Source organism: Chionomys nivalis, chromosome 10, assembly GCF_950005125.1.
Source record: "Chionomys nivalis chromosome 10, mChiNiv1.1, whole genome shotgun sequence".
Classification (NCBI taxonomy): Eukaryota; Metazoa; Chordata; class Mammalia; order Rodentia; family Cricetidae; genus Chionomys; species Chionomys nivalis.
This window is the reverse complement of record NC_080095.1, coordinates 16,122,597-16,136,021: the sequence shown is the minus strand read 5'-3', so window position 1 is coordinate 16,136,021 and position 13,425 is coordinate 16,122,597. Positions and strand designations below refer to the sequence as shown.

Genomic DNA, 13,425 nt, shown 5'->3' with positions numbered 1-13,425 from the left:
AAATATATTTGTTGTTGTTATCATTATTATTATGGTTTTTCAAGACAGTGTTTCTCTTGTGTAGCCCTGGCTGTCCTGGAACTAGCTCTGTTGATCAGGCTGGCTCCAAACTCGCAGAGATCCTCCTGCCTCTGCTAGCCATCAAGTGTCCCCACACCAGCCTCCTAATCCTCCAATTTCTGTCTCTCAGCTCTGATAGTAGAGATGTGTACCACCCTATCTAGTTTCAAAGAAAAGAAAAGAGAGAAAGGAAGAAAGGAAAGAAGAAAAAAAGAGAGCGAGAAAGGGCACCCTGGAGCCCCCTTGTCTTACTGACCACCAGAGGAAGCAGGAACTGCCAGACCCCCTTTTGAGACTTTCAGCACAGCCTGGTGTCCCTCCATCCTTCATCCCTCTTAGCTGCCCCCCTCAATCTCAGTCTTCCAGTGCAAGTCTGACTCCCTTACATCCATTTCCTCCTTTTACTCAATCTGGGTCCCTTTCAAAAAAATGAATTACCATAAAAACTGAAAGAACAATGTATCCAAATGAAAGGGCAGAGTAAGCACAAGACTCCAAGGCCATGTGTGCAGGGCCACACACAGTACACCCCTCACCTACAGTCAGAAGATTCCACCCACAGCTACATACATGTGCAAGGTACGCACAGTACACCCTTCACCTACAGTCAGAAGACTCCACCCCATCAGAATATGCAAGCTTCATAGGGACTGAGCCTCAGAGACAAGCCGAGCCTCTGGAGAACAGGAATTCTGTTCTATTCACCAATGTAGTACTGGCAATCCTGGGTCCTTCATAATATTTTGTGGAGACAAGGATATAGTTCATTGGTGCAGTGCCTGTCTAATATGCATAAGGCCCCAACCCTGAAAAAAATAACCATGGGATGAGAAATGAGAAGTAACAGCAGCCTGGCAGTGCGCATGCAGCTCTGGGGAGCTGACTGACAAGTGGACTCTAGCAGAGCTGCAAACCTGAAACCCGTGTCTGTGCTTGAGAGGCAGTGTGGGGCGATCACCAGGTACCACCACAGAGCTGAGCAGCAATGGCAGAAAGCAGGACTGGCATCGGCCTGTAGAAGTAGCTGTTCCTCAGTCTGCCCTACCCACCACCCTTCTCCACTTCGCCTTCCCAGGCTACCACAGCTACTTCCCACTTTGCTACCAGACAGAGATGGAAGCTTCTCTCTGAGGAAACTTTCAAGACAAAGAGAAACTTATGTTAGCAAATTACCAAGTTCTGGCACTGTCAATCACACTGACAGGGTCACATCCTTTTTATTCATTTATTTGTTTGTTTGTTTAGATTTTATTGGACTGGGTATGGTGGCACATGACTTTAATCCCAGTACTCAGGAGGCAGAAGCAGGCAGATCTCTGTGAGTTTGAAGCCAGCCTGGTCTGCACAGTGAGTTCCAGGACAGCCAAGGCTGTTATACACAGGAACTCCCCCCAAGAGGGTGCTTATATGTGTCTGTATGAGTACATGCCACAAAGTGTACTGATGTTCACACAGAAAAGAATGTCAGATCCCTTGGAGCTGGAGTTACAGGCACTTGTGAGTCACCCTACGTAGATGATGGGAACCAAACCGGAGTCTTCTAGAATAGGATGTGCTCTCTACATTGAGCATCTCTCCAGCCTCCAAATCCTGTCTCTGTAAGGTGAGGCATAAGCCTTCAAGTCTGTCAGTGATAAGGAGTTCTAATCAGACCATATGTAAGTACAGACAGACATCTGAACCAGAAGATGTGGGGAAAGGGCCTCTCCAAAGACCAAAGCAAGGAGAGGAAAACAGGAACCTGGAGACAATTCCTGAAACCAGAGAGTATGTGACCTCAGAGCTGTGGGGAAGAGACCAGCCCACGGGCAGTCTGGGCAACACTGTGAGACCTGTCTTAGGAAGGGAGGGAGGGAGGAGGGAAGAATGGGGATGGAGAGGGCTCAGAGGGTAAAGTGCAGCTGAGCAAGCATAAGGACCTGTATTCACATTCCAGCACCCATGGAAAAACTGGCATGACACAGACTGTAACCTCAGCACTGGGGAGCAGAGGCAGTATATCCCTAGAGCTCACTGGCCAACTAGTCGAGCAGTTTGAGAGCTCCAGGTTCAGTAAACAGACTGTTGTGGTGGTGATATCTTGTTTGTGCTATAACAAATAAAGCTTGCCTGAAGATCAGAGTGCAGAGCTAGCCACTAGTTAGCCAGAGAGGCCAGGCAGTGGTGGTGCACGCCTTTAATCCCAGCATTTGGGAGGCAGAAGTGGAGGGATCTCTGTGAGTTAAAGGCCACCCTGGGCTATACGTGAAATTGATCCAGTCTAAAAGAGAAACAGAGCCTGGCGGTGGTGGCTCACACCTTTAATTCCAGGACTTGGGAGTCACACACCTTTAATCCCAGCACTAGAGAGGTGGAGACAGGAAGGGACACGGCTGCATAGAGAGGAATATAAATCAGGAGGAGATAGGAGCTAACTGCATTCAGTTTGAAGATTTCATAGAGGTAAGAACTAGTGGCTGGCTGCTCTGCTTCTCTGATCTTTCAGCTTTCACCCACTAATATCTAACTCCGGGCTTTTATTATTAAGACCAACTAGAAAATGCACTACAGACTGTTTCAAAATACAGTAGAGTACAATAGAAAAAGACACCCAATGTTGATCTGTGGCCTCTACACAGGAACATGCTCACATATGCACACTCACATACACACAGAACACACACATACATACATCACACAAAGAGAAACAAGAATGAAAAAAGAAAATGTCTGTGCAACAAATATGTGTGCATAAGTCAACAAAAAACATAAAAATGTTTAGAAGATATTACCTTCATGAAGCAAAAACAAGGTGTTTAAAAAGAACAAGAACACCTAGTAAATAAAAACCTAGTATGAAATTAAGGTCTGTTGACTGAAACTCAAGCAAAAGGGCAGATAATTCACTCCAATCACATAAAAAACTTCCCTGTCTTAGTAAAGATGCCCTATTAACCCTACTCTCTATAGGTTAGCTGAGACAGTGCTCACCTATGGTAAGAACGGCAACAAAGAACATCAACGTAAGCCAAGTTATGCAGCAGTGTTTGGAAAGGGAGACAGAAGGCAAAGCCTATCTCCAGGGCAGCGGAGGAGAGGGATGCAGGAGTCATGAGACACTGGAGCAGGTGGCGATGCCCAAAGGGAGGCTGGGAGCACCTCACAAGCATGTTGTGTGGGAGGAAGTGAGCCAGGGACCGCTAAATACACAGCCAGGGACACCCAAGGGTTTTCCATAGTAACCCCCACCCTACTGCCTGAGATCCGGAAGGGCTGGCCACCACCTGACAGGCCCAAATCCTGACACTTTTTTTCTTTTTAGTGTGTATGGGTGTTTTGTGGGCATGTGTATTTGCACACCACACGTGGTGAAACCCTCGGAGGCCAGAAGAGGGCATCAGATCTTCTGGAACTGAACCCAGGTCCTCTGGGAAAGCAGTCAGCGCTCTTAACCACTAAGCCATCTCATCGACTTCTTCAGCCCTGGTCACTCCTAAGAACAAGGTGTCCTACTAGTCCTGGACCATGACATCCCGGTTTGACAAGCCAGTGAACGCAGTCTTGGCTCCATGTTTCTCAGTTTTCATCTCCTCAGCTGGCAGTCAAGTGTGATCCTATCTCATAAGCAGAAACAGAAGACAAAAGGAATCTGAGGTAGAGGCAGCAAAGGGGCTGCTGGTTTGTTTCAATTCCTCACCTCTACTTGGCTGTACATGAACGGACACCAACAGGGGTAAATTCACATGTAAAGAGTATCACTCCAGGGCGCTTTACCAGAAACGTTAACCTAACTTTTAAAACTAGGATTACACAGGTCTTTAAGTCCATTTTAAACTCTCGCACTCACTGGGATTCAAACAATTTAACAAGGCAACATCATGAAGCATTGCAGGGAGTTTTTAGAGAAAAGTAACGACCTGAAAAGCAGGGGTTTTTAGAGACAGGGTTTCTCTATGTAGCCCAGGCTGCCCTGGTACTCGCTCTGTAGCCCAGGCTGGCCTCAAACTCCCAGAGATCCGCCTGCCTCTGCCTCCCGAGTGCTGGGATTAAAGGTGTGCGCCACCACTGCCCGGCTCCTGCAGAGGCTCTTAGCACTGGAAAAGCACCACTTACATCTAGGGTCAAGAGCTTTAGCTGGGCCAGGACTAAAGGGAACCCAAAGAAAAAGCCAAAAACCAACCAGCAACCAGAAACCAGGAGGCCTAAGGACAACTGTGGTCCTGAGGGAGAGTCACGCAGGGCTAAAAAAAATTAGAGGGAATGTTTTTACAACCTGTTCACTCAGGGGAGAGGAGCATGAACTGGGACAGGTTCCAGTGTGTCAAAATTCCCGTCTGGAGACCACAGGAGTCATGGACTCAATGAAGTTAGGATCATCAGAGAGGGAGAAGTATCACAAGTTCTCCAATAGGGCTCCAATGCAGGACAGAATTTGAATGAAATAATTCAAAATTTTTGAATTTTTAACACATTCCTAAGAACAGCAAAACAAACAAACAAACAAACAAAAGCCAACAACAAAAAACAATCCAAAGTGCCCAATAATCTTTTTCGGACAACATTCATCCAAAAACAATTGTCAGTTACCCACCAGTCAATGAAACAAACCAAAACCTAATTGTCACCATAAACAGTTTAAAATCAAACTCAAGGAAACGACCTCTACCTCATAGGTAGTATCTATTCTGTTTGTGCACACAAGAGGTTCTTCTGGTAGTTTGTTGGCTGTCCTGGATCTAGCTTTGTAGAACAGGCTGGCCTTGAACTCAGAGATCCCCCCCCCCCCCCCCCGCCCTCCTGACTGCTGGGATTAAAGGCGTGTGCTACCACTGCCCAGCTTTTCCTGGTAGATTTTAAAACTAAATAAATTGTGAAAAATTTACTATAGTCCCTCCCCCCGAAAGGAAAGAGAACTGTCCTAAATACATCACACTGTCAAAACACTTAGGACTTTCTGCTGAAATCTCACGCACACCTCCTGAGATCCTGTCCTTACAGAGCACCCCAGGAATCCAGAATAAAATCTCAGTAAAAGCTGGGCGTGGTGACCCATGTCTGTGACCCTGCCTTGACCCAGCGCGGGGTAGGGGTAGCGGCAAGAGATTAAGAGTCCAAGGTCATCCTCGCTCACACAGAACTCCAGGCCAGCTGAATTACACACCACCACCCCATCTCAAAATAAATAAGTAAAAGTTAGAAATAAGTAAGGGCCAGTGAAATGGCTCAGAGGGTAGGTAAAGGTACTCTGCCACCAAACCTGAGCTTATATTTAATCCCCAGGGCTCAGTTGCTGGGAGAGAGACAGGATTCACAGGTCTTCTTTTGACTTCCACACAAGTACTGTGGCACAGATGTACCCACCCATCCACACACAAAGTAACATTTTTTAAAATAAATAAATAAATAATAAAACATCAAAGTGGAAAAGGACCCAGGTGTGTCTCGTCACAGATTCAGACAGGACGATGTGGCTATGCTGTTTCAGGGCTCAGGGTCTCCCGTAGTCTAGCTACTCAGTCAAGGTTGACCTCCTCAGCACTAGGCTCACAGGCAACCACCACCAGGCCAAGTTTACAGGAATAGAGACTGAAGCCAGGGTTTCGCACGTGCTAGGCAAACACTCTACCAACTAAGCCAAATCCCTCTCCAGTTTTTAAATCCTTTAAAAAAAAAAAAAAAGGGTAAAGCCTATATTTGGTCTCATCTCTCATCTAACAAGAACCTATTACAGTTATCAGTCTCAAAAAGAACTTTGTGGGGTCAGTGAGACGACTCAGCAGGTAGGGCTCTCCCTAGGAACCCCGACGACCTAAGATGATGCCCAGAACTCAGCAGTGGAAGGGGAGAGCTCACCCACACAAGCTGTTGACACGCTGACCTCCACACCTGGCGGCATATATACATAGTCACAAAATAGATAAAAATTTTTAAATTTAAAAATATTTTCTCCTCTTTTTTCAAGACAGGATTTCTCTGTGTAGCCCAGGCTGCCCTGGAACTCATCTGTAGAGCAGGCTGGCCTTGAACTCACAGAGAGCCTTCTGCCTCTGGATCTCCTTAGCCCGCTCTTGCCCACTCATCAGTTGATCAGACATCTCTGATGCCCAGATAGACAACCTGGACACCTGGCTCCCCAATAAGAATCAGGAACCAGGAGAGCACCTGTTTGCCAGCCCTACAGGCTCGGTTCCGTGGCGTCCTGGCTGAGACACTGCCGTCTGCTCACTTAACAGTCTGACTGCCCATGGCGTGGTGTGAGGAGGGACAAAGCAGGACTGGCCTGTTAATGTTTAAGTGTTCCCACTATCCCATCTCATGCCTTGAACCCAGGGTCGATATGCACTTCAAAGAGCTATTTATAAAAATCGAAATTATGCGAGCCTATCTTTTTATCATGCAGTTCCAACATTTCCCTCCAATTTGGAAGTTATTAAAAGATGTTTCTGAAATCTCTTATTTTAAAAAGTATTTTCGCTGGGAGAAACAAAAAAGACAGAAACATTGCAATTTTAGCCAGGCAGTGGTGGTATAAGCCTTTAATTCCAGCACTTGAGACAGGGGCAGGAGGATTTCTGAGTTCGAGGCCAGTCTGGTCTACAGAGGGAGTAGGACAGCCAGGACTACACAGAAAACTCTGTCTTAGGAAAAAAAAATTTTTCATGTTCCACTGTTGTAGGATATCTGTACACTGTGTGAAGATGTATTTACTGTGATTACTGTTGTAACAAGCTGAACGGCAGTATCTAGGCAGGACTTCTGAGCAGAGAGAGAGGGAAGGGGTAGGACATACAGAATGAAAGGTAAAAAGCCATAAGGCAAAACGTAAATTAATATCAATTGATTAATTTACATTGTAAGAGCCAGTTGCCATTTGGGAGCTGGCAGGACAGAGAAAGACTCACGATATTCCACATACTTCTTATTCAGAGAAATCGCAAGTTATAAGGTACCTGATGCTTAGCACTATCAGGTCTTACTCACTAAACACGGTGGCCCTTGCCTGGTCATACTGGGCTGGGCACACAGCTCAATAAAGAAGAGAAAATATGGTCACACTGCTGACGAGAAAACCATTAAGTGAAGCGACTTAATGCAAAAGTGCTTGTCATCAAGCTTGACGACCTGAGTTCCGTCCCCAGACTCTCACAGTGGAGCAAGTATGCCTGCCAGATGCCCTCTGACCTCCACACATGCACTATGGCACACAGCCCTGTGTGCACACAAGATAAAAACAATATTTTAATGGGGCTTGAGAAATGACTCAAAAGTTAAGAGCACTCGCTGCTCTTCTGGAGGATTAAGGTTTAACTCCCAGTACCCACAAGACAGCTCACAACTGTCTGTAAATCTAGTCCCAGGGTTCTGACACCCTCTTCTGGCCTCTGAGGGCACTGCATACATACAGTACATATACATTCATGCATGCCAAGCACCCATACATTAAAACAAAGGGGTTAGGTAATTAAAGACATAGAAAACTGCTCAGTGGGTGTGATGGCAAACACCTTTAACCCAGCACTCAAGAGGCAGAGGCAGGGAGATCTCTGAATTCGCCTGGTCTACGCAGAGAAACCCTGTCTTGAAAATCCAAAAGAAGAAAAAAAACCTACAAGGGACTAATTAGAAGGATAAAAAGATTAGCTCTATTTATTAAGGCGTATCACACAGCAAGAGAAGATGCCCGACAGGGAATTGGGGAGCCATAACTCTTGTCTCCTGGTCTATAAGCCACACAGACGCCTGTGCAGTGAGGCACGCTGGGATTCCAAACAACTGCTCTTTCAAACTCCACTCTGAACTGTGAAAAACTACTCAGCACAGGAAAACACACTTTGATGTAACACAGAGGGAGCCGGCCAGCACACTGGGTGCTTGTATTCATTACTATTTACCAGTGGAGACTTTAAAGTGTTTCATAGGCTGCGCTTCAAACACTTTCTTATTTCCATGTTGAAGAAACACACATGCAAAGTACAGTATTTCCAACTTTTAATTACAGTCTGGAATTTCATAGAGGAAGGCAATCAAACGATAGACATAATCAGAGGGAAAGATGAACTCCCACAGTGAACGCTGCAGCGACGCACCCAACACAAACACGGTGGCGACGGACGGCCAGGAATAATCTTTACATTTTAAAAACTTTCTATTACTTTTATTTCCCAAATTTCCTCAAAGGTTTCCCTTAAGTTTCTTAAGGGCTGAGTCACTAGTTTCCCTTCCCAATCTCAAGAATCCTATCTACTCGTCACTGGGTACTCGGCAGGACTGGTGTGGTGAGGTAGACTGGCTCTCTGCCTTTTCAGTGCTGTCAGAGACTTTGAAACAGGCAGAATGAAGAACCCTAAATCTCAACAAGCTTGATGCTTCCTGAACTGAAGCCCCTCCACTGTGACATTAGGGTACCTACCAGAATTCTAGAACAGTCTTTTTAGGAAGGCCATTCTTTGCTTTGTCACCAACACACCTACCTAGACAATGCCTGCACAGGTGTTTTTCCTGTGACACACCACTTCAACGTTATACCAGTGCACACGGCTACATACATAAGAGCACAGGCACTCTAAACTGTGTTACTACTTCATTAAAATTCTACCTTGTATCTAACAGACCATTCTGTTCTATGAATTGTTGTTTGTTGTTATGGGACAGTCTCTTTTAGATAGCCCATATTGGCTTCAAACTCGCAATGTAGCTAAGGCTGACCTTCAAGTCCCCATCTTCCTGTCTCTACCTCCCAAATGCTGGGATTACGGGTGTGTCACCCGGTTTGCTCTTAATTAAAAGCTTACACCACTGCAGGAACTGAGCTAAGAGGATAATTTATTTGTAATCACAATTTCCAAGGGCCAAAACACAATTTCAAAACTATGCTTACACTATAGTACACAACTTCTGTTTAGATTTGGAAAGGTCAGATCTTACAAAATCTGCCCTCTTCACATGCTGAGAAGAGCTTCCTCCGGGGAAGTCTGGAGTACCGAGTGGTGAGCACCCAATTTCCGGCCCATCCCTACCACGTACTGTGCACGGCCCAGGCCAGAGGACACCTGGACCACACCCCACTGGAAAATAAGCCTTCCCTTCGCTGTCTCCTCTCATTGCTCACTCACAGGCCATGCACCAGCTGAACATGACTGCGGACTTGACTGGATTTCAAGACCCAGTGCTCAGAAAAGAAGACAAATCCAATGTTGAGAAGTCTCAGATTGCAGCAAGCACTGAAGACCTCACTTTCAGAGCAACTCTCAAGTCAGTCATTATCCAACTGGAAATCATGTCGCTGATAAAGGTCCCCGGAAAGCCAGTACTTCCAGCTAAGGGCCTAGCCCTCTATGTAACCAAGAGCAGAGGCCCCACACAACAAAGCCCCAGAGTGTCCTGAGGCGGGGGCCCTCCTCCAGCTGCTCTCAATGCAGCAACATCTGAACGGCAGCCGGACAGAAAAGAAGTCCCATAAAGACTACTGTGACTCCAGCTCTGAATTAAACTCTAGATCCAGTCACCGCTGTGAGAGTAGGAGGCCTCCATGTGGAACGCACTCGTTTCCTCGTGTAAATATCAGCTTCATCAGTCCCAAAGATTAGAAATGACTGGTTCAAACTGCACAGTCCTAGCCCAGTGACGAAAGCAACCCGAGGGGAAAATTTGCAGAGTTTGACCGGAACCTAAGCCTTATTTCCTCCTGCTCAGTCAGTCCTTGTGAGGGAACTGGGGGTCTCTGGGGAAATGAATGTAAGGGAGGTATGAAGCAAGTGCTTCACCTTACACTCTAACCTGTCTGGGAAATTCCCATCCATAAATGACTTACACAAGCATTTGTCCCAATGAAGCACAATAGGTTATCCGACCTACGATTACTTCATTCACTGGATACCAAGTTCAGATTAAGAAAAGTTAAGTGACAGTTCCAGCTGCCCACCCCCTCCAATATCACAAGAGGCTGCCACGATTATAATTCGGGAGTGGGAGAATATCTACTTGCTCTTGCATGGTGTATTTAAAATAAAGCTTTTAACATTAAAATTCGCTTGGGGGTGCTAAAGAAAGGGGGATGCCCAGGCCCTGGACATCAAGGGGATGTGGACAGGCTGTCACCTGGGTGGAGCCCTCGGAGCTGGGCTGCCGGGGCGAAGCATTTGGAAGGCCCACCGGGCGGGGGCGGGAGTGGAGGAGATGCAAAAGGCAGAGGGGCTGCATCCCACCCGGCAGAGCAAAGGGCTGGAGGGTAACTCCAGGCCCGACTATGGACCCCGAAGGCTAGTCCCGGGCGGAGGCAGGGCGGATGTCCCAGGGAGCGCTGCAGGAAATGATATCCAGACTCGGAGGGTGGGTCTAGGAAGCGGCCAGGGCGATGGCCGGGAGTGGGGGGAGTGCGAACGGAGGATGTGGCTCCGGAGCACAGGACTAGGGAGGCCCGGCGCGGGTACGAGGAGCGAGGGGCGCGGAGGGGCGAGTGGCACCTTACTCACCCCACTCGAGGAACTCCGCCACATACTTGTCGCGGCGCAGCGCCGAGTGGCTGCACTCGGTGTAGAGGCACACCAGCACGTCCAGCAGCGTCTCCACGCTCAGGGCGCTCTCATTGCGCCATGGCCCGTCCAGGAGCAGCTGCTCCAGCTTCTTGAGCCGCACCTTGGCCGACATGGTGCCGCGCGGCCCGCTCCCCACGCGCCGGCCTCTCGCCGCCCGTGCGCCCCGGCGTCAGGGCCAGCACTCCCCGGCCCAGTGGCCGCGCGCCCCGGCGTCCAGTAGCCGCAAAGTCCTTGTCGTCGCAGCCGGGCCTAGGCCGACATCTTGGGCTCTGTCCCGGCGGCACCGAGTCTGGGGCACCGGGCCCCGCGGGTCCATGGGCCGATCTCCTCCCCTAGGCGCCGCCCGCACGCCCGCACGCCGTCCCCGCCCTCAGTCGCCTGGCCGCGCCCTCGCGCGCGCCGTCGCCGACCTGGACCGCGGCGGAGCCGAACACAGCAGAAACCCGGCCGGCGCCCGAGCCCCGACCTCAGCCCGGCCGGCCGCCCAGCCCGCGACCTGCAAGCCAACCAGGGCGCGGCCAGCACCGCGCAGCCAACCACCGCGGGGCCGACAGCCGCCGCGCTGACCTCAGCGCGACGCCCCGCCCTCAGCCCGCAGCTCTTTGGGCCTCGCGGTTCGCCGTAGGAACGGTGTGGGGCGGGGTGCCGAGTGAAAAACCGAGATTGCGGGTGGCGCACGCGCAGAGGAGCCCGGGCGGGGCGCCGAGCCGCGCGCTATGTGTCTGGGGTCCCGTAGTTCGGCTCCGTTCCCGGGACTCCGGGACCGACCATCGTGGTCTAGCAGGGGCATCTGTCTGGCGCGACCCCAGGAGCAGCTCTGCTGGGTCTCGGTTGTCGCGTCCGAGCTCGTCCGAGCTGTAGCCCGACCGAGCCCTGTGCCCGAGTGCGCTCGCCAGACGCGGGCGGGGCACCTGCCGGAAGGCTCCGGGATCCGCTGGACGCGCGCTCCCCGATCCCCGGGCACGCGCCCCTGGGGATGCGCTGTACCCTGCCTCGACTCTTGAGATTCTACCCCCTGACTGATTAGGGTGTCGTTCTGGTGCGCTGAGAATGTTGTCTCCAGGCGAGACGCCGCCTTTAGTGGAGTCGGCGGATATCCCTTACGACAAACCCCGGGCCTCCGCAGAGGATCCCTTTGTGGACCCCAGGGTTGCTTCAACAGAGTGAGGGCTTGTGGTTCAACGGGGGCAGGTGGGGTTTCGAAGCCGGAAGCTGAGTGGAGCCTGAGGCAAAACGCTAGGTGGAAAGACGGCCACTAAACGTCGACTTCAGCGCAGGAAGCGACTGAAGGGTCCCTGGAGCCTTCTGAGCTGCTGGGAATGATGTATGGCTTAGCGGGGGTCACACAAGCACACATACGTGTGTATCTAGCCTTAGTTTTTAAAACGCAGGCAAAATGGCCCAGTATAGTAGGTTGTGTAGAGCGACCCCTCATCAGAGCGGTGTTATCGCAAGGGAATCTATACACATAGCGTATTCACGAGTTACTGCATATATTTGATGCCCAGTTTTTAGAATTTTAAAAGAAAGGCCAAGAGGATCACACTACCCCAAACCAGAATCTGAGTACTGTTGGTAAGACAAAGGTCTAAAATAGTGTGACCAGACAACTGAATTCCTTTCCTGACAGAACCCATGCTTCCTCTTTGTCCCATAAGTGGCTGGCCCTGTCAGCCTTCCAACCCCTCGCACTGGAGTCCCTGAGCCCACTCTCGGTTGCTTGCCTCTATTTAATCCCTCCAGATTAGAACTTCGTACCTGCCCACCCCCACCCCACCCTCGCCCGTGCCATTCATCAGCTGCTGTGTCTGTTTATCCCAGATTTGCTTCCACACTGCCTTTTGGGCCGCCTCACAGACCTGAGACAGATCCGCCCCGGGTGACTCTTTAGGCTTCCTCTGAACTTGAAACAGTGGGTCCATATGGAGCTGGCTCACTAGCCTGGGACCAAAAGTAAAATAACTAAACAGTTATTTGTGTTCCTCAGTTCCCTCGAATGTAAAAAGGAGTATCTCCTAAGCATCTCAGAGAGTTTGGAAGGGGCTTTGTGAGTAACACACCCAAGGAGCACTTGCCCACTGCCCCATCATTGACTTTGGTGGCTGCTATTGGGGCATTAGGGTTAATAGTTTAGAAAACAGAAAGTTTGTGGCCAGCTGATGGGTGAAACAGCCTTGGGTACTGGCTTTTGGCCCTAGATGAAGGAAACCTAGCTATATCATCTCTGGCAATCATGAGAACACACAGTAAACTGTGTGGACTCGCCAGTGTATTTCTGAGCTTTTAGACCAACACACCAACCCTACTCCAAGCTAGCCCATCCCAGCATCTCAAAATGTACACAAGTAGTAACTTCATGCCACAAGCAAAGACTTGGTCCAGAGTGAGAGAAAAGTTCACAAGCATTTCCCTTGATAATCTACATAGGCAATCTGGAGGATTAACTCTGAGACCTTGAGAATTTCACATCCACACAGATGATGTCTAAACAAACTAGGGTGGATCTGTGCCAGTGAAACTTTATTTCCAGAAGCCGGCTCTTGCTTCATAATACCAGCTTTGACAGTGGGATTCCAGGCCCAGAGACAAAGCTTGTTTGGGAAGAGGGATCTGACTACAGGCAACTAAGTTTCCTTTTCTCTGTAAATCAGTGTGAGAAAGGGACTTGTAGTTTTGTACCTGAAAGTATCCTTTCAGATCACAAAGAACAGGAGATAACCCCAAAGAGAAAAGAACAAATAACAGGAACAATGAACTATACAGGAAGCAAGCACAAAGAATCAATAGACAGAGAGAGTTTGCTTGATCTAACTCGTGTTTAAAAATAAAAAAAAAAAAATTAAAAAGCCCT

At 49.2% G+C, this 13,425-nt stretch overlaps 1 protein-coding gene across 1 annotated transcript in view; it reads right to left on the bottom strand.

Annotated features, from left to right (window-relative positions):
* The window catches only part of Cdc42bpb (CDC42 binding protein kinase beta), a 95,734-nt gene extending 84,653 nt beyond the window's left edge, over positions 1-11,081 (bottom strand). Inside the window, exon 1 of the mRNA XM_057783025.1 lies at positions 10,512-11,081. Within this exon, the coding sequence (XP_057639008.1) occupies positions 10,512-10,686 (175 nt within the window). The 5' untranslated portion in view covers positions 10,687-11,081. The remainder of the gene's footprint in view (positions 1-10,511) is intronic.
* Positions 11,082-13,425: the final 2,344 nt, after the last annotated feature.